Consider the following 18265-nt stretch of genomic DNA (forward strand, 5'->3'; position numbering starts at 1 on the left):
GCTTCATTTTTCTTTTTTTTTTTAAATAAAAATCTTCAAAGCTTCTTTCGAACAACTCTATTCGACAAAAATCGAATGTGCGTCATTCATAACATAAATAAAGTTAAAAAAAAATATAATACAAAATTATAAACCTCACAATTTCGCTTCTAAATTTAATAAATCAATCAATCATTCATTTTCAAACGAAAGTTAATTCGAAGCATTAAAAAAAGTTATTTCCTTGAATCATACTCAAATTGAAATCTTTTATAAGTGATAATTGAGCCTGTTAACCTTCATAATTCCATATAATTCAAATAAAAGAAATAACTCAAAAATTAAATGTTATAATGGAATTTTCACAATTTTCACAGATTAACTTGGTTTGCTAAAATTCGATCACGATTCTTTTTCTATTCATTTATAAATATGTATTTTTGCCTTTTTCTCTTTTTACCACAATTAATAAAAAAAAGATCTTTCTTCGAACAAAGTTACGATATGAAAAATAATGACCCATATCGATTTCACAATAGCTGCAAGAGGAATAATTCTATTAATTTTCCTCTAAATATATCTCATCAATACTTACTCATTTGATAAACAAAACTTTCACAATAGCCACATTTGTGCTCAGAAAAATTTATTTTTTAAATCTCGGAGAAACTTTTTATCCTTATTCTCCTGGAATCAAATAATTATTTTTTCTGAGCACAAACGAAGCTGTTTAGAAAGTCTCGTTTATCAAATGAGTTTGTATTAATGAGATATATTTTAAGGAAATTTTTCAGAATTATACCTCTTGCGGTTATTGAGAAATCGATCTTGTCCGGTATTTTGTGCAATGTCCGGTATTTTATGCGATATCTGTATATCTCAAAAAAACAACTATTTTGTGAAAAAGTTCCTGAATAAACTATTTTCAAATTTATTTCAAAAATAATAATTATTTTTTGAGTTTTTTTGTCTTTGTCATTTTGATGATTTTTTTTTTGTGCAACTGAGAAACAATGATGAAATCAATAAACAAAATGATATGGGGCAAAACATTTCGCATCAGGCATTTTCATTGAAAAATTATGGATCTTTGATGAACTTTTTGTAATCAAAAAAATACAAAAAAAATGGGTTTCTTTATTGAAACAAATGTGAAATCCCATAACATTTTTATGTTATGTCAACGATGCTTGTATGCAGTTATGAAAATCAAATTTGTTTTGAAATCCAAGTGAGTTTTATAATGTTATGAGAAAAACAATTTTTTCGTTCTTTGTGCAAAAAAAGCTTGAAAGTCCGTATTTTCCCCCATATAATAGATGATTCCTTCTCATTGAACTGTGACAAAAGCTCTATGTCCTCCTTACGTTGATGAAAATATACAAATTGACCCCCCTGACAGAAATAATTTTTTGATAATTTTTAAAATAGTTGCTTTGCTTTATTTTCTTGTGAAAGTGAAAATAGAATATTTCCATCAAGTTTTCTTTTCAACTCACAAAATTTCACCATCATGGAAACAGTTTCATTGTCAATGGTTTGTTTCTTTAATGGTGGAATTTGGTGAGTTTGTATGAAAAATTGATGAAATTTTTGAATTTTCATTTTTTCCTAAAAATGAGACAAAAGGAACTTTTCAAAAAAATCACACATATTTGTTATTCTTTCTTTAAAGAAAAGAGTGTTTAATTTTTTGATTCATTTGTTTTTTGTATTTTTTCTAGAATTTATGCATTCTGTTTAGTTGGTGTTGAAAATAATGGACACTTTCAATAGCTGTGGACAGTTGAATTTTCTCACAACCAATGTTAGTTGCATTTTGACAATAAACCCAATTATTCCCTCATTGAATATAACCAAATATGAATTGTTTTTATCTTTCTTCCAACTCAACGAAATTGTTTATGAATTATTTTCAATTTTCGGAGAAACTTGCGGAAATTATTTTCTTCGAGTTTCTCCGAAAATTAAAAACGTTAAGTTTTTTATTCTTGGGAGCAAAATTTTATATTTCTGCATGACTTATAAGTTCACATTCATTGAGGGAATAATTGGGTTAATTGTTAAAAAGCTATAATCAACTGTTGTTGAGATAATGCGACTGTTTACAGTTATTAAAAGTGTCCACAATTATTAACACTAACAATATGTCAAATTTGACCAGATGTCTTATTATTCCATTCTGCATATTTTTTATTGTTTTATATCATTTTAAAGTGATGAAAAACAGATCGATTGCAAGTATTTTTTGAAAAATATCAAATGTGAATATAAAAGAAAATTTCTCATTTGCGATAATTCAAAAAGAATTACACGCGTTGTTGATTCATTACGAAAAATTCATAAATAATTGCATAAGACATCATTATTCAACAACATCATCATTAAAAAAATATCAAAAATTAAAAAATAACATTCAATAAATTTTCCTTTACAAAATTTCATTAAACTGCCACTTGATTAAAACATATTCTTTCAATAATTAAGAATAAATGAGAATTCCCCCCTCCCCCCTCCTATAAATGACACAACGTTCCCGGTTTATTTTTTTCACTTGTGATTCTTAAAATTATTTCAATTGTTCTATTATCGCATAACAAGTTCAATATTATATTGTGTTTGATTTATTCATATATTGAACGAATATATTAGGGTGATTTTTTTATCCGGACATTTTTTTTAATCCGGACATTTTTTTTTATTGGCGTTTCTCACTAAATAAAAACAAAAAATAGAAAAGGCATATTGCATAAGGTTTGAATACGTATTTAATGTTCACACAAAAAAATTTTTATGTCAATTTTTGTTTTTGATGAAGATCTTAGGAATTTTTAATTTATTTTTGATCATTTGTTTTGTCCATTATGGACTATCTTTCTTTTTTTGTTTATTTTTAACTATAAGTTCATGAAACATACTCAATGACGTTTTATTATTCCAAATGTTATTTGTTTTTAACTATTTTTTCATAAGTTTTTCGCATTTCATCGTTTTTATCAAAAAATTTGAAAAACTGAAGTTTTCTGAATTTTTGTATGATATAATGATTTAAATTTTTAATAGGTTTGTAAATAAGATAAAAACATATTGTTGTTTTAATTTATTAGTCATATTTGATTGAATCAAAAATGAAATGAGCAAATATGTTAAAATCAAAAATTGATTGATGCAACTTCAGCAACAACATTTCACAAAATTTTAATGTGGTGAATGCTTAACTCAAGTTGTTCAATTTTCATACGCATCACTTTAAATATCAAATAAACATTGTATCTTTATGAATTTTCAGTTTTTCAAATTTTTTGATAAAAACGATGAAATGCGAAAAACTTATGAAAAAATAGTTAAAAACAAATAACATTTGGAATAATAAAACGTCATTGAGTATGTTTCATGAACTTATAGTTAAAAATAAACAAAAAAAGAAAGATAGTCCATAATGGACAAAACAAATGATCAAAAATAAATTAAAAATTCCTAAGATCTTCATCAAAAACAAAAATTGACATAAAAATTTTTTTGTGTGAACATTAAATACGTATTCAAACCTTATGCAATATGCCTTTTCTATTTTTTGTTTTTATTTAGTGAGAAACGCCAATAAAAAAAAATGTCCGGATTAAAAAAAATGTCCGGATAAAAAAATCACCCTAAATTTCATTTAACTTTATGAAAAACTCTAAATATTTCTTTGCAAATAACCTAAAACCATTTTCATCTTTGAAAATCTTAATTAACAATTCTTTCATCTTAAATTGTGAGCATCATATTCTCTTACATCACACATTCCGAAGCAGTCAAGAAGTTAACGGTTTATTCTTTTAACAAATAGAAGATAAAGTGTAAAACCTCTTAAAATGCAAATAGATAAAATTAAAAAGCTTTCATATACATTTTCAAAAATCTAAAATAAGTTAATGTACGATATTTACTAATTAATCTACCCATTTCTCTCTGTCAATGGTACTTGACGAATATGAACATCTGTGCATGTGATCTTCATCATAAAATCCTCTGAAAATTAAATGTCATCATATATATATGCATTTTCAAAAAAATCATTAAAACATATTATTATATAAACTTCAAAATAAAAATAGAAATAGCTATCAATCTTATAATTCTTTATATACATCTTCTCATTCAATAATTTAAATTCTTCAATTTCACAACTCAACCTCGATCGCAAAAAGAAATAAATGAAAATATTCATTTTACAAACTTGCAGCAATACATCTTTGACACTTTGTCATAATGCAAATGACCCCCAAAGCATACAGGACATCTTGCCGGAGGTCCGTTGACCATTGCATCAGCAACCCTACATCAAGAAATACAAATGATATTGAATAATTCAACGTTCAACAGATTAATAAAAATTTTTTAAAAATTTCGAAGTATTTTTGATTATAAGGAAACATATTTAACACAATTTGTAAACCTTTCAATGATATCTTGCTTTGTTCCAGTCCGAGTAAGATCGTTTTTCCTTAAAAAAAGATTTATTGAAAAAGTTTCTACATTTTTAAAAATTTATTTTCACACTTGCACATTTCTTTAAGTTCATCAAGTGATTTTGATGCGAGCTCTTTCATTTTTTTTGTGATTTCTGCTTGATGTCGATTATCTGCAGATTTGGTTTTCTTTGTTGTTGCAGCTGAGGGTGTTTTGGCTTTTTTGGCTTTTGGTGCTTTTTTGACAACAACTTTCTTTTCTTTCTTTTCAACCTTCTTTTTGGGCTTGTCCTTTTTTGTTGTCTTGACTGTCACCTTTTTTGTTGTAACCTTCTTTGTAATTTTCGTTTTTTTCTCTATGCACAAAAATTTCAGAAATAATAAGAAAAATATTTTAAAAAAAATTTATTTTCTAACCTTTAACTTTCTTTTCTTCTTTTGTCTTTTTGCTCTTCTTTGGCTTTATTTCAGTAGCAGTGTAACGCTCTACTTGTTTTCTTTTCCTTTCAGGAAGTTCTCGACGAGGAACAGCGATTGCAGTTCTCTTTTTTGGCTGAATGCAAACAAACAAAAATGTGCATGCAAAATAAAAAATTCGCGAAAACTTTAAAATACGAAAGAATGTTAATAAAACAATACCATTAATCAACGTAAGTGAAAATGTTCACTTTGGAGGATCAAAATATTCGAATTATCCGCCCATAATAATATTATGTGATTTGAAAACCTCTTCACTTCTATTTACTTGATAATTTATTGTTATTTATTGATATTATCTCCAAAATTCAAAATATAAGATTGGGGGACAGATCGTTTAATCGGTTTGAAAAAGGCAAATGGCATTGTTGGGGCGAGAGATGATTAAATGGATCCAATCATTGGATATTTCTGTTATAATAAAAAATCCAAAAAGGTTTTTTAAAATAGTTTTTATGAATTTTTATGCATATCCTCAAAAAATTTGAATTTGTTATTTCCATCTTCTCTTATTTTATTTGTGAAGAGATTTCGCAAATGGATATGTTGTTGGCGAAATATTTAGTTGTTATTTCCCAAATGAAGTAACAAAACATTCATTTGATCCCGGAAGTTCTTCATCTGCAAGGACACAAAATTGGGATTTTCTAAATACATTTTTCAGAAAATTTAATGTCCCAATCACACCAAAAATGATTGACGACACTATGAATTACCGTACCGAAGGAACTCAACAGCTTATTGATACAATGTATACTTTTCTGACAAGAAGAAGGTTGAATAATAATTATTTGCGTTTTTAACTTACAAAGGTTTTCTTAAATTTTAGTGTACCTCCTCGACCAGTCATATCTCCTCTTTCTCAGGTTCCTGGCTATGCACAACCAACTACTTCATTGCTTGTAAAAGAGCACGAACAGACAATGAAAAAGCAGGATACTGTTGTTTTAACAAGAGAAGCAGAAGATATTTTATCACAACACCACGAAATGCGCATTCAAGAAAAAGAGAAAAATCCTAGTTTGTAATTATAAATTTAAAAATTTCAATACAACAAATTTTATTTCAAAGAACGTTTTGAAATTACACATAAAAAGGAAAAAGGAGCCCCACGGCAAATGAAGCCAAAGACTGATACAACAAATATTGGATTCAAAGGAGTGGAAATTAGGCCCCTTGGGAAAAAGCTTCCTCCACCGGATTATCCAACGTCTTCATCAAATCCATCCGGAGGAAATGGAACAAGTGGAAGAGGCTACACCCCAGGTGAAGCAGAGCGAGAGCCAGCAGATGACGGAGAGAAAAAAAGAGCCATTGATCAAGAAGAACGAAGGGACTCTTATCGACAACAACAGGATATCCAACCGAAAGAGGTTTTATATGATTGATAAATATTATTGACTAATTTTGGAAAATAAATGATTTGCTTATTTTTAACTATTTCTTGTCTTTTAGACTGTCGAATCTATTTTAAGCGCATGCATTAACGCAACGGTTTCTTCACTTCCGACTGGATCTGCAACGCCATCGTCTGGAGGTGCAGATAATAACCCTTTGACAAATTTGTTGGATCAAGTCAACGAAATTGATGATGAAGAGTTTAATTCTCTTATCAATTCAATCAGAACAAGGGTGCGCAAGCGATGTTTTAACTATTACTGATTTCTACCTATTTTTTATGATTGATATATTTATGTTCTGTTACTTGATATGTAATGAATTGTGCTGTGTGTGTTTGACAAATTGCAACAGATGAACGAGATATGCGAAGTTATATCAAGCAATTGCCACCAATTTTTCCCTCTTGGCTCATTTATTATTTCTTTGCTGAATGACACTCTCACATCTAACAAATTCTATGGTCTGATCAATTTTTTTTCCTTTTTGCTTTCAATCAGTTATTTTGTGCTTTTTGAATTCTTTTTCATAATTGTATTTTTGCTTATTGATTTCTCTCTCTCTTTTGTTTTCTTCTCAAACTTGTTTTATATTTGAATTTAGGTGCATGCACAATGTTTGAAGAATGCGGAATTTGCTTGTCTGCTATTGATGCTTTGTCGGCTCAGTCACACATCATCGGCCTGCTGAACAGGCTCAGCCACTTCTTCATTGATTGTGTGCTAACTTTGTTGATAGGCAAATCTGAATTACGTTCTTCATTCAATTTCTCACTTTTTCTTTTATTTTCTCTCATTTTTTGAACAATTCTTTCTGTTAACGTTCTTTTGAAATCTCGACTGTGATATTCAATCTGAATGTTATTTTGTACAGCACCCTTCCAACGAATGTTTTATGTTGTCAAAGGAATTCGATCGTTCTGCTCTTCACCCGAAAGCCACGCAAATATTCTGACTTCTATTAAAGTTTGCCATTTTTATCTGATTTTTATATTCAATGTTTTATTTAAACAATACTTGTTTAAATTTCTGTTGATATTCTTCAATCGAATCATTTTTCTTTGCTGTGTTTCTTTTTTGACTGATAATTTAGTCAATTGTTTCGCGGGAGACTTTCATTCGTGTGCTGTTCTGCTATTTCACTTCACCAAACGGCACATTTTCTGTTGCTGATCCACGAATCTCTCAAATAGGCATGCCATTCTTCTAAATATCTGAATATCATTATGAATACTAAATAAATACATCTTCATCTTCCTTATTTTTTCATTTCATTTTGTTTATTCAAATATTTCTTCTTTGTGTATTCTTCATTTTATTCCTCATTCACTCATATCCAATCAGTTATACCTGAGCTGACCATCTGCCTGTCGATGTCTGCGCCTTCAGTGCGGAGCTGTGCTTTGGAACTTCTGGGGCTGATCATCAGCCAGGCAACAGAGACAGTAGCTGCAATGCTCCCACGCATTCTGATTCTGGCGAGTGACTCGTGGTGGCAGGTCAGATCGCTTGCTTGTGCCAACGCTGCTTTCTTGCTGCCATACTTTTTATCAAGAGCACTGAAATACAATGGTTTGATAGATGAATGAGGATAACTTCTGATTGCTTTTTTTTCATGAATGCGAAATTTTAACTTGTAATTGTTGAAGTGATTATTCGATTCTTTTTCCAGAAAATATTTACAAATAAGTTGTGTCTTATTAATTTTCTTTCTGATTTTATTCTCAACATCACTTGAACAGGAAGTAATCCTCCAATTTCTCGCGAAGAGGAAGAAGAGTTGAATTCGATGAGCGATGCAGACAAAGAGGCGCAGATTGCTGATTGCGAGGTGAAGATCACGCAGTGTCTGGATGCGATTGTGAAAGGGCTGCGAGACCCGCTGGCAGAATGCAGCGGAGTGGTGCTGAACATGCTGATGCAGACACTGGGCGATGTGATTGATCTGTATCCTTTCTTCCTCCCCACTTCATCCCTCAGCCAGGACGTCTTCTCCTCCACTTCTGTCGCCTCCACCCTCTCAGAAGCACCCACTGCAGGCTTTCTCGCACTCCGCGAGGCGATTGTCGAGTGCTGCATGTCACTCCCGCTGCATCTGCTGAAGATGATCGCTTTTCCTTCGTCCTCTCCGCTGTACATGGGCGACCCGCCGGCAAATGTGGGTGGTTGGGTCAGGTGTGAAGGTGCTATTTTGGCTGATTTGTGTCTGTCTGCTGCGCTGGCTGAGCAGCAGGAGGAGCAAGCAGCAGATGCACAGGTGCTGACTCCGCAGTATGTAGCAGTCATTGCGTCCTGCCTCGCACCTGCGATGGAGTTTGTGAGCAGCGAAAGAGAAAAGAGAAGAGAAGCAGGCGAAACTGTGGATGAAGAAAGCGATGCTTTAGAGGTTTGCACATTAATTCTGCATTTCTTCTCAGTTGTCATTTCATTATTCATTTTGCATAACTTTTCATGTGATTGATTTTAAAAATAATAATAATAATTATTATTATTTCGTGAATTTAACCAGATTGTCTATTCAAGGATAGCAAATCGTCTGTGTCTGTATGTGCTGAACTGTCTCTCTGATCCAGAGACAGTTGAAGAAGGATCAAGAATTGTAGCTGCTGTCTGCCAGTTCTTCCCTCAATGCATTCAAAACGTATGCGTTTTTACTTTGATTTAGCTTCAATTTATTAAATTTATTTCTTTTTCTAATTCTTTTTTTCTTGAATATTTGTTCAAATGCTTTCAATTATTTATTGAAACATTTCGACCATTTTTCTGTTCAACAAATATATTTTTCTTAGTATCTTCAACCTTCCATGGATCGGATTCGCGATGTATTCACTTCTGCTTCATCAACTGACGAGCACAAACAAAAGCTTTCTGAACTCTGCCATTCACTCAGAAATGTGTGTTTTTTTGTCTTTTTTCTTTAATAATGAATATTCTTTCTCTCTTTCTTTCTTAATTTCTTCATTTGTTTGTTTGTTTGTTATTTCAGTCTCCTGCATGTGCAGACGATGCCAACAGATTGTTTTCATCTTTCCCTCCTTTCTTGCAGAAGGCAATAAGCGGATAAACACACTTCCTCCTATTTTTTCTTTTTCTTTTTTTAACTTTATGTTGTAATGCTGCAAAACTCATTTCTAATAATTCAAGTTCTGTTTTTTTAATACAAAAGATAAAAAGAAAGAATATTTTCTCAAAAATTCCTATAAAAAAAACGAGAAGTTAGAAGTGGAGAACAAGTTCGTGTTGTACTTCTTTTGAGCCATTTTCGCACAAAAATCATTGAATCATTTACACACAACTGAGAAGAAAATAAAAAGGAAACGAACAATTTAAATAATAATGCAACTCACAACAAACGAGAAAGTGCAGTAATAAATCATTTAGACAGTTAACAAAAGATAACCGAACCCCATCTGAATTGGAGCTCAAATGAAAAATAATCAATCGAAAAGATAAAAAGAAACTAAAAACACAATTAAATAAAAACGAAGGCATAACGAAAGACGAAAAAAATGTTTCAAAATAAAATAAATAAACAAATAAAATGGAAATGATGTTCGAAATACAAAAAAACTAAATAAAAAGAATGCAATGTATAAACGGCGCTGGTTAAATCATTGGTTAAAAAGCTTGTTAAATTGCTTGCTTAAATATCTGATTAAATTGGATGTCTATTGTTGGGTCTAATTGCTGGTTATATGGCAGGGGGTGCAGGTGGCGTAGGGGGGTCAACAGGAGGAGGCGTGAAAGGGTAGGGAGACTGAGAAGCGCTGTTCTCAGGAGGAGGAGTTGGGGTGCCCAGATCAGGCGGAGGAGGAAGATCGATGTCTGGCAGCTCTTCAGGCGAAGGCGAAAGAAGCGGAGGAGAAGGGAGATCGTCGGCAGGAGGCGGGGAAGGCTCTTGGGGGAGTGTCTGAGGTGGAGGTGGAGGTGGAGATGAAGATGATTGGGGTGTTGAGGATGAAGATGATGATGTTGGTGAAGCTACAAGAGCAGGAGACACAGGCTCAGGGCGTTTGGCCGTTGGAGAAGATAAAGTTGTGACTTGCGAGGAATCAGCAGCGGCTGCTGCGAAGGAAGAGTTTGAAGAAGTCGGCGGAGGCGGCGGAGGAGGAGAACCCTCTCTCTCTGCACTCTTTCTCTTCTCTCCTCTTTCTCCTCCTTCTCCTTCTCCTTCGTCTGAGTCAGACTCTTCGCTGTCGCTTGGCGGCGGTGGTGTGTCGCTCGGAGGAGGCGGTGTGTCCATCCTGCGGGGCGGTGGAGGTGCAACTGGAGATGTCTTCGGAGAAACAGGGAAGGAGGAAGAGGCAGAAGCAGAGGAAGAGGAGGTTGTTGTGGAGGACGCATGCGCAAAGGCAAAAGGATTGAAGACGGAATCGCTCCGTTGCTTCTCCTTCGGCTTTTGCGTGTCTTTCTCATCTGTGTCGTCTTCCTCTTCCTCTTCCTCCTCTTCTTCTGAGTCGGTTGGTAGATCCTCTTCGTCATCTTCCTCGTTCCCTATGATTCCTTCCCTCTTCCGCCTTCTTCGCTCTTCTCTCTTCTGCTTCCACTCCAGCTCCTTCTGCATCTCCCGCTCGGCCCTTCGCCTCTCCCACTCCTCCACCTCCTTCGGCACACGCGTCATTTCTGTCTCTTCGAAGAACAGCGCCAGTGTGAATCCCTTTGGAATGTGCTTGTTCTTCTTGTCGCTGATCGCTTTGTCCAACTCCTTTTGGGTCAGAACAAGAGGGTTGGTGGTGACAAATCGAGTGTTGATCCAGAACTGGCAGATGGTCTGAGGAAGAAGAAGAAGAAGAAGAGAGAAAGAGAAAGAGAGAAAGAGAGATTGTGGAAAAGGAATTGAAAATGACGAAGATCAGATATTGAAAAATTAAGAGTTAATAAATTAAAGAATCAAATGAAAGCACAAATGAAAAATAATAAAATAAAGAAAAAGAAATATTTTTTTTTGATAAGCCACAAAAATCTAAAAATAAATTCATTCAAAAAGGCATACAATCTCCTTGTGAGTGAAGCGAAAGCGGACATCTCCATCGAAGCAGCAGTTGAATCCTTCCATCTCGACATAAGCGACTGTTTTGGGGTATTTCACGAGTTTTCCTTCGATCTGTTTTTCGTAATCCAACAGAACACGCCCGTTTTGCTCAATGACATATGTTGGCTCTGAAATAAGTAATCAGCATGATCATTCACATTCATGTGTTTAAAAGAACAAAAACAAAACGATTAGAAATCAATGAAATTGAATTATAAAAAGAAAGTTAAAAAAGAAAAAGAAAAGAAATAGAAAGTGCATTATAATAATAACAACTATTCAACAATATTTCGATGAATTCATACTGCATCTGTCCTTCTTGTACACTGGTGGAGGTGTCATTCGAATTCGAACAAGTGTCAATGGCTGCAAAATCGGAACTGAATGAGGATTCCATAAATGCCTTATATTTTTTGAAAAAAAGACAAGTTTTGTTGATGGTTATCGCAAGTATATCATAAAAACAAAAGTCATTATCATTTCAGCGAAACATGAAGAGATTTCAAATATTGCAAACCTTTCGAAGTAGTGAATGTATCGCCGTTGAGACGGAATAGTTACTCCCTTCCTGTTTTTGGTTCTTGCAATTCCATAAAATTCCATTGCCTCCTCGGCGTTTTCCCACTCCTTCATATATAGAAGAAGGCAGCAAATCATCAATCCAGTTCTTCCCTAAAGAAAACATTGCAAAACATTATAAATTCAACATTCAAAAGCCAAACATATAGTTAATCTTTTGCCTTATAATATAACAAAAATGTTGACAAACCTTTCCTGCTTTACAATGAATCACGCACACATTTTTGGGGTCTTGCTTCATATATTGATCCTTAAAGAAGATAATATAAATATGTAATAAAATATTGTCAACAACATACACAATCCAAGCAGAACTCCTCAATCATCTCAAATGGGGGACAATTATGATCAGCAAACGGATAGCATCCAACTCGTCCTTCAAAATGTGAATGATCGTACTGTCTATCTGGTTCACAACATCTGATTTAGATAAAGAATATTTATCAAAAATAATAAAGCAATGAAAAGAATTTGTTTTTTAAATCAAAATGCAGTGTAAGCAAACAAATTGTACACTCGATAATGATCTTTGTGACGGAAATTGAGAAACTTTTTGACATCAGTCATTGGGTTTCTATACATTGCCTCAAAACTTTCCGATGGATATCCCATCGCAATAATCCTTTAACAATTGTTATTTGAGAACAATTTCAGAAAAAGAGAGAAGAAACGAAAATATGATCAAAAGTTGTAAGGAAAAAATAAAAATTTGTGTAGTACCGTGGCGTTACATCTTTGAATACAAATTGTTTTTTTAGAATTTGTTTTTGATCGTTCAAACATCAATAACAATAAACTTATTAATGAAACAAACATGCCAGATCAAGATCAACATCAAGCTCTTTATCGACATATCTACGCTTTTCCAAAGAAACTAGCTTTCGAATAAATGTCATATATCAAAGTACTTCAATGAATTATGGCGGAGATTGTCAAAAAAAGAGAAAGAGATCAAGACAACCACTTTTTAAACGATTAATAAAAAACTTTATCAAAACTAAAAATTTATAAGTTTCAAGAAAAAGAATGAATTGTTTGTGAAGGTTTGAACATAAGAGAAGAATAGCTTTTGTTTGTTGAAACAGGCTAAAAATATATGCAAAAAATAACATATTGTTTCAGAATCAATAATAATTCAAACCCTTTGAAGAGATTTAACTTCAACTTTTCTTGAAAAATTAAACTCTTTAGGTTGTGTTGGAGGGCGAGGAAATACACTATTTTCTCCTGGAACTGGTTTTTCTTCCTTCATTTTTCTCGCCTTTAATCAACGTTAAAAGCAAATTTTCACACTTACTACTAAAAAAATAATAAAAGACAAACCAATTCACATCGTGAAAGAAACTTCGATACTCCAGTTGTTGTTTGAACAAACTCCTCAAATGTTTGTGATGGATGATCAATTTTCTGAACAGAAATGCGAATTAATAAAAGTAATGCGATAAAAATATAGAGCAATACGTCTTTGATTGATGGCTTTAGCTGTATGGTGCTTCTTTCTTCCTCCAAAAGCTTCTGCCGAAGCTCATCCTCTTTTTTCTGTTTTTGCTCGAGCCACAACTCCGCACGAGACATCTGAGTAGAAGAAGGAGGTATTAATCTTCAAGAAAGTTTATATGTTCCAGGAAATCGGGAAAACGTGTTTAGATATGTTTTGTGTGAAGAATGCATTCGAAGAGCAATGAGCGAAAAATCGAAAACATAAAAAAAAAGTGAATAAATAGCTCAAACTCGTTTGTGACTGAGGAAGCAAGAAGTGTTGGCGGCTGCATCACTGAATCTTCCATTGCTCTTATTTCAGCTTCTTTCTTCTTTTTCAATTGCTCTTGCGTCCACCTCTTCATTATTGAAAGGAAAAGACAAAGTTGAAGCATCAAAAATTGGCAGGAAGTGGTAAAAATATTTATGTATATGAGAAGGAAAAAATAAAATGTTATTTATAAACAATGGAATAGAAACAGGAATGAAACAAAAATTGAGGATGTGAAAGTGCAAACATATTCATAAAGCCTCAGCCAACGGGGAACTTTATTTTCTTCTTCAATTTGCAAAGATGGCAAAGAATTTCAACAAAGAGCAATCAAGCCGGAATAAAATAAACAAATCCCAGGAAATAAGCAATGGGTAATGGAAAGAAAGAAAAAAAATTCAAATTTATTTTTAATGGAAAATAATTAAACAGTTTTCAGTGAATGATTAAAAAAACAATGAGGAATATTCAAACGTTCATGAATGTGTCGATTGACAGAAGGAGGAGTATCAGTAGGAAAAGCAGTTGAATTTGAAGATTCCATCAGAGGATCGATTGTTTCTTCGTCCTGATATTGAGACGGGTGATATGTTATTGTTGGCTTAAATGCATAAGCAATCTCTTCCTGTGGCTTAGGCTCTGAAAAAGGTATATTTCAAATTCCAAAAATTCGATTGATAATTTTCGTAATTAAAGTTTCATTCAAAAGAAATGAAGCATAAATGTTAGAAAACAAAAAGGAAAAGGTTATGCAAGATGTGTCATTTATTTCTCTCGTATACATTTTCTTAGAAAAATGTAAATCTTCAATCATTTCAAACCTTGTTTTCTTGCAATACATTCTCCATCTTTAAATGCTTTAAGTGTAGATGTCCTTATTCCTCCGTTTCTTGCATAAAATTCAGATATTGGATCAATTGTAGGATGATGTAATTTATTTTCTGATTCAATAACTTCCATGCAGTGCTGATCTTTTGAACGACGAAGCAATTCAGCTAAAAATTGTGGAAAATAAAAAATAACATAACATTAAAATAAACATTTTCAAGCATATAATGAAATTATACAAATATAAAACACCATCTCTATATAATTTATCAAAAATTTCTGTATTTTCATAATGATGAGCATTTGGAGATTCTTGATGAGGAATTATCTGCTTTTCTTGAGCAGGCTGATTTTGTTGAAAATTTTCTTTCATTGCTCTTCGAATCATTTCTTCTTCATGTAAAGAATAAAGCCTTTCAAAAACCGTCTTTTTTTGATTTGTCTTTGATTTCATTGTAGCTTCCATATTTTCAACAAGCGTTGAAGTCACTATAAACACATTTTTAAATCTGAAGAAGTAAATTAAAATGTAAAAACCTTCTTTTTCTGGTTGCTCAGCTTCAAGGAGTGGAGTAGTTTGATACACTTTAGTTTGAGGTGCCTTTATAGGTGAAGACATTGGAGGGGGTGGTATTTCTTTTGTTTGAGAAGCTTTTTTCTAAACCAAAGTTGTATTGAATAATAAAATAAAAATCACGTACTATAATTATAGCAGATGAACTTTGCTTGATTCCCATCTTTCCAATTTGGATGGAAATGCGTTTTTCCAATTGTCTGTTATTTGTTTCAGAATTCTGTAAAATTCATGAAGAAAATGAAATATAAATTTTCATTCGTATAAAAATTGCATCATTCAATCAAACTATTTTATAGTCTTTTGTGTAATGCACATATTCCACACGCGAAGCAAAAAAAATAAAAAATTTGGAAATAATTGTAATAATGCATTAAAAATATTAGCAAGCAGCAATATATCTACACTTTCTCTTTCTTCAACAGTATCCAACTGCATAAATTTATTTTGTTTTTCTTATGTCAATATTTTTTAAAAAAATAAATTAAAATTCTAAAATACATATAAATTATTATTTGATCGAAGACAAGCAAATATTTAATTTTTCCATTTTTAAAAGATTGTTCTGTGATTTTATGAAGAAAAATACTATGCTCAATTAAGAAAGTCAGAAATTTGAACTTCAATTATTTTTTAAAACCATGAAAACAAATTCATTTTCGTTTAAAATTTGTTAGAAAAAAATAAATTATGATAAATAATTTTTGAAAGATAAATTTCATTTTGGAATAAATTAACACAAAATCGTTTGTGAATGAAAACGAATAGTTACAAATTGGCTATTGATTCAACTGTCTTTTATCAAAAACATAGGAAAAAAACAAGTGGAGAAAAAAAACTCAGATTTTTTGAAGAGCCCGTTCTTTTAAGTGCAAATGAAATTCCACACCAAATTAGCAAATTAATGTTATAATAATTTCGACACTTGAATGTTGACATATGTCACATCTGTCCATATGAAAATCTTGAATTATTTTGATGCACTTGTGAAGTTACACATAACTTTAAGTTTCTTCATTCTTTTTTTTTTCATATTTAATTCTGAGTAATGTTTTTTGAAAAGAAATATATTTTTTTCTTTTCAACAGTGCATTAAGAACAGCCTGGTTTTTTCCCCCCAATTACAATGAGAGGGTTCACAAAAAAGGATTTTCTCCACTTTAATTCACCTAAAATAATTCAAAATTCTTTTTCCGTTTATTACGTGAAAAATCGCTAAAAATACTGATTTTTTGAAATGTAAAAATTTTTGAGCTGAAAAATTGGTTTTTAAAGTAGGTTATACGTGAAAATATCTAACAAAAATGAAGAAAATGGTAATTTTCGCTTGTACATTTCTCTATTTTGCTTGACCTATCATAACTTTCACAAATTTTGCATATTCGATTTTTCCTGTTCCATCGTCTGCAATAAATTTTTAATATGTGAAAAATTAAGATCGAATTTTAAATGAAAACTTCATCCATAAATAAGAAATAAAATACAAACCTGCTTCTTTCATCATTGCATCAATCTGTGCGTCTTCTAAACGATCGGGAATGCTTTCCATAACTTTCCTTAAATCTGCAATGTTAACAAATCCAGTGTGTTCTCTGTCAAAAACTTTAAACGCTTCTAAAAGCGCAGGCTCATCGCTAGGCAGCTTTACGACCTCTTGCATAAGATGAATGAAGTCCAGTTGCTTCATGGGCTTGTTTGGATCCACTTTAGCCTGCTTGAAGCATGCAGATATCTGGTCAGGTGTTGGAGTGAATCCTAAAGCGTTCATGCCTGATAAAACAACATTTAAATAATATTAGACAAAACAACATTATATTTTACCTATCTGTAAATCTTGCCATGGAGCTTCTCCATCTTTATCGTTATCAAAAAGATAAAATGCTTCTTTCAATTGTTCAGTTGTTGGTGGTGCAGCCTTTGGCAAAAATGCATGAATCCAAAAACAGTTTTATTTTAGAATGGAATTTATTGGAGATAAAATGAAATATGTTCTTCAACAAAACAATAAGCAAACCATGTTGTCAAATTCGATCAAAATTAAATCAACTGTGGGTGCACAAACCTCATCATAGAGATTTCCTTTCTAATCATTCAATTAAATATTTTAAATGTTTAAAACTTTAAATAGTTGGTTTGAAATAAAAAAATTCGCAATCATAATAAACATGAAAATTATCACAGTTAAAAAAACGCAAGAAATGAGTGAAATGCGCAATTACAAAAGGAAAAGGAATGTAATTAGTAATTTATATTATTATAAATTGCTAAAAAAATTTCAAATTGAAATATTTACAATTCCTTTTTATTATTTTTGCTTGCTTTTGACTTCGATGAACCCTTATTCTTTCCTGAACCCGAAGTTGTTGAAGTTTCATCAATCTTCAATTTTGATGCAATTGAAAATTTTGCCATAAATTTGTGTATATTTTTGAAATTAACGTCTCCTTGATATTTTTCCATTTTATAATAAGGAGTCTTCTGTTCATCTTCCTCTCGTGAAAGAGCATAAAGAGAAGGATATTCAATTTCTCCAATGTCAGTTTTATTAATATCATCCAATTTCTTTTTAATGGCGCTCAACGAATCAAAGCTTTTACTTGCAAATCCACACACAAGTCCTTTTCTGTGCTTAAAGCACGATTCTTTAAACATTGGAGGTGGAGCGTTCTTTGATGACAGCAATAATATTCTAGGAACTTTGCTTGTTAAATTAAAAAATTTTTCTATTGCTGTGTCATTTGTAATTTGTGAGACTTGTCTTGCACCAAGCTGATTGTTTAATATAAACTTTCCCATTGCTTTTGCTGAACGATCACGATCATATACCACTGGTTGCTTATTAGGTCGAAATAGAATAAATTTAGGTATTGTATATGTTTCATATGTTCTGGCAAGAGCAGGACAACTGTCAACATTTACAATTCCAATTTTTATTCCAATATTACGCATTGAAGTTGCGAGTTTTTCCATTGCTGGCATAGCCTGATGGCATGCTGGACATCTTGTTCCGTGAAACACTTTCATATTACATGTAAAATTTCAATAATTCTAAAACAAAATCCAATAAGTCAAACTGATGAAATACGTGTTTTCATTTTCCAAAACTTCTTTAGAAAATGTTTTTTGAGTTAGTTCAATAAGGTCGCTTGCTGTTGCACCTTCCAAAAATAGTAATAAAGATAAAACAGAAAACAT

The 18265-nt window shown here is 32.0% G+C and overlaps 4 protein-coding genes across 4 annotated transcripts; 1 reads left to right on the forward strand and 3 right to left on the reverse strand.

The window, feature by feature from the left end:
• Window positions 1–3776: 3776 nt before the first annotated feature.
• On the reverse strand, window positions 3777–5163 carry MONOS_11571 (uncharacterized protein). The gene is made up of 6 exons (XM_067864112.1): window positions 5073–5163; window positions 4851–4986; window positions 4525–4789; window positions 4421–4468; window positions 4202–4300; window positions 3777–3993 (listed from the first exon to the last, which is right to left on the reverse strand). The coding sequence occupies exons 1-6, from the start codon at window positions 5073–5075 to the stop codon at window positions 3915–3917; spliced, it is 630 nt and encodes a 209-aa protein (XP_067729379.1). The 5' UTR covers window positions 5076–5163; the 3' UTR covers window positions 3777–3914.
• Window positions 5140–9446, forward strand: MONOS_11572 (putative CH-like domain in sperm protein). Its single transcript, XM_067864113.1, has 14 exons — window positions 5140–5346; window positions 5437–5685; window positions 5740–5930; window positions 5982–6283; window positions 6366–6542; window positions 6663–6771; window positions 6912–7025; window positions 7182–7273; window positions 7401–7500; window positions 7652–7879; window positions 8050–8693; window positions 8817–8948; window positions 9097–9201; window positions 9294–9446. The coding sequence occupies exons 1-14, from the start codon at window positions 5270–5272 to the stop codon at window positions 9369–9371; spliced, it is 2598 nt and encodes an 865-aa protein (XP_067729380.1). The 5' UTR covers window positions 5140–5269; the 3' UTR covers window positions 9372–9446.
• A 79-nt stretch (window positions 9447–9525) lies between these two features.
• Window positions 9526–15233, reverse strand: MONOS_11573 (putative pten protein; the record flags this gene model as incomplete). Its single annotated transcript, XM_067864114.1, has 18 exons — window positions 9526–11078; window positions 11301–11467; window positions 11645–11742; window positions 11857–12011; window positions 12109–12168; window positions 12218–12338; window positions 12424–12540; window positions 12729–12796; window positions 13060–13179; window positions 13242–13325; window positions 13380–13518; window positions 13650–13756; window positions 13916–13956; window positions 14143–14307; window positions 14490–14663; window positions 14749–14985; window positions 15034–15154; window positions 15198–15233. 18 exons carry the CDS (start codon window positions 15231–15233, stop codon window positions 9999–10001), a joined length of 3090 nt encoding a protein of 1029 aa, XP_067729381.1. The 3' UTR covers window positions 9526–9998.
• An 857-nt stretch (window positions 15234–16090) lies between these two features.
• MONOS_11574 (Protein disulfide-isomerase) lies at window positions 16091–18265 on the reverse strand (the record flags this gene model as incomplete). The annotated part of the gene is made up of 6 exons (XM_067864115.1): window positions 16091–16474; window positions 16559–16840; window positions 16892–16985; window positions 17085–17153; window positions 17510–18087; window positions 18145–18265. The coding sequence occupies 6 exons, from the start codon at window positions 18263–18265 to the stop codon at window positions 16410–16412; spliced, it is 1209 nt and encodes a 402-aa protein (XP_067729382.1). The 3' UTR covers window positions 16091–16409.

The sequence above is a fragment of the Monocercomonoides exilis genome (assembly GCF_001643675.1).
Source record: "Monocercomonoides exilis strain PA203 chromosome Unknown scaffold17-1647472, whole genome shotgun sequence".
NCBI classification, from domain to species: Eukaryota; Preaxostyla; order Oxymonadida; family Polymastigidae; genus Monocercomonoides; species Monocercomonoides exilis.

What these genes read in the sequence shown, in the direction of transcription:
- MONOS_11571 (XM_067864112.1), bottom strand. An exon ending in GAACTTAAAGAAATGTGCAA is followed by an intron (nt 4,469 to 4,524) that starts GTGTGAAAATAA and finishes TCTTTTTTTAAG; the next exon opens with GAAAAACGATCTTACTCGGA. An exon ending in AAGCAAGATATCATTGAAAG is followed by an intron (nt 4,301 to 4,420) that starts GTTTACAAATTG and finishes TTCTTGATGTAG; the next exon opens with GGTTGCTGATGCAATGGTCA.
- MONOS_11572 (XM_067864113.1), top strand. Translation starts at nt 5,270, where the DNA reads ATGGCATTGTTGGGGCGAGAGATGATTAAATGGATCCAATCATTGGAT. An exon ending in ATAATAAAAAATCCAAAAAG is followed by an intron (nt 5,347 to 5,436) that starts GTTTTTTAAAAT and finishes TTATTTGTGAAG; the next exon opens with AGATTTCGCAAATGGATATG. An exon ending in AGGATATCCAACCGAAAGAG is followed by an intron (nt 6,284 to 6,365) that starts GTTTTATATGAT and finishes CTTGTCTTTTAG; the next exon opens with ACTGTCGAATCTATTTTAAG.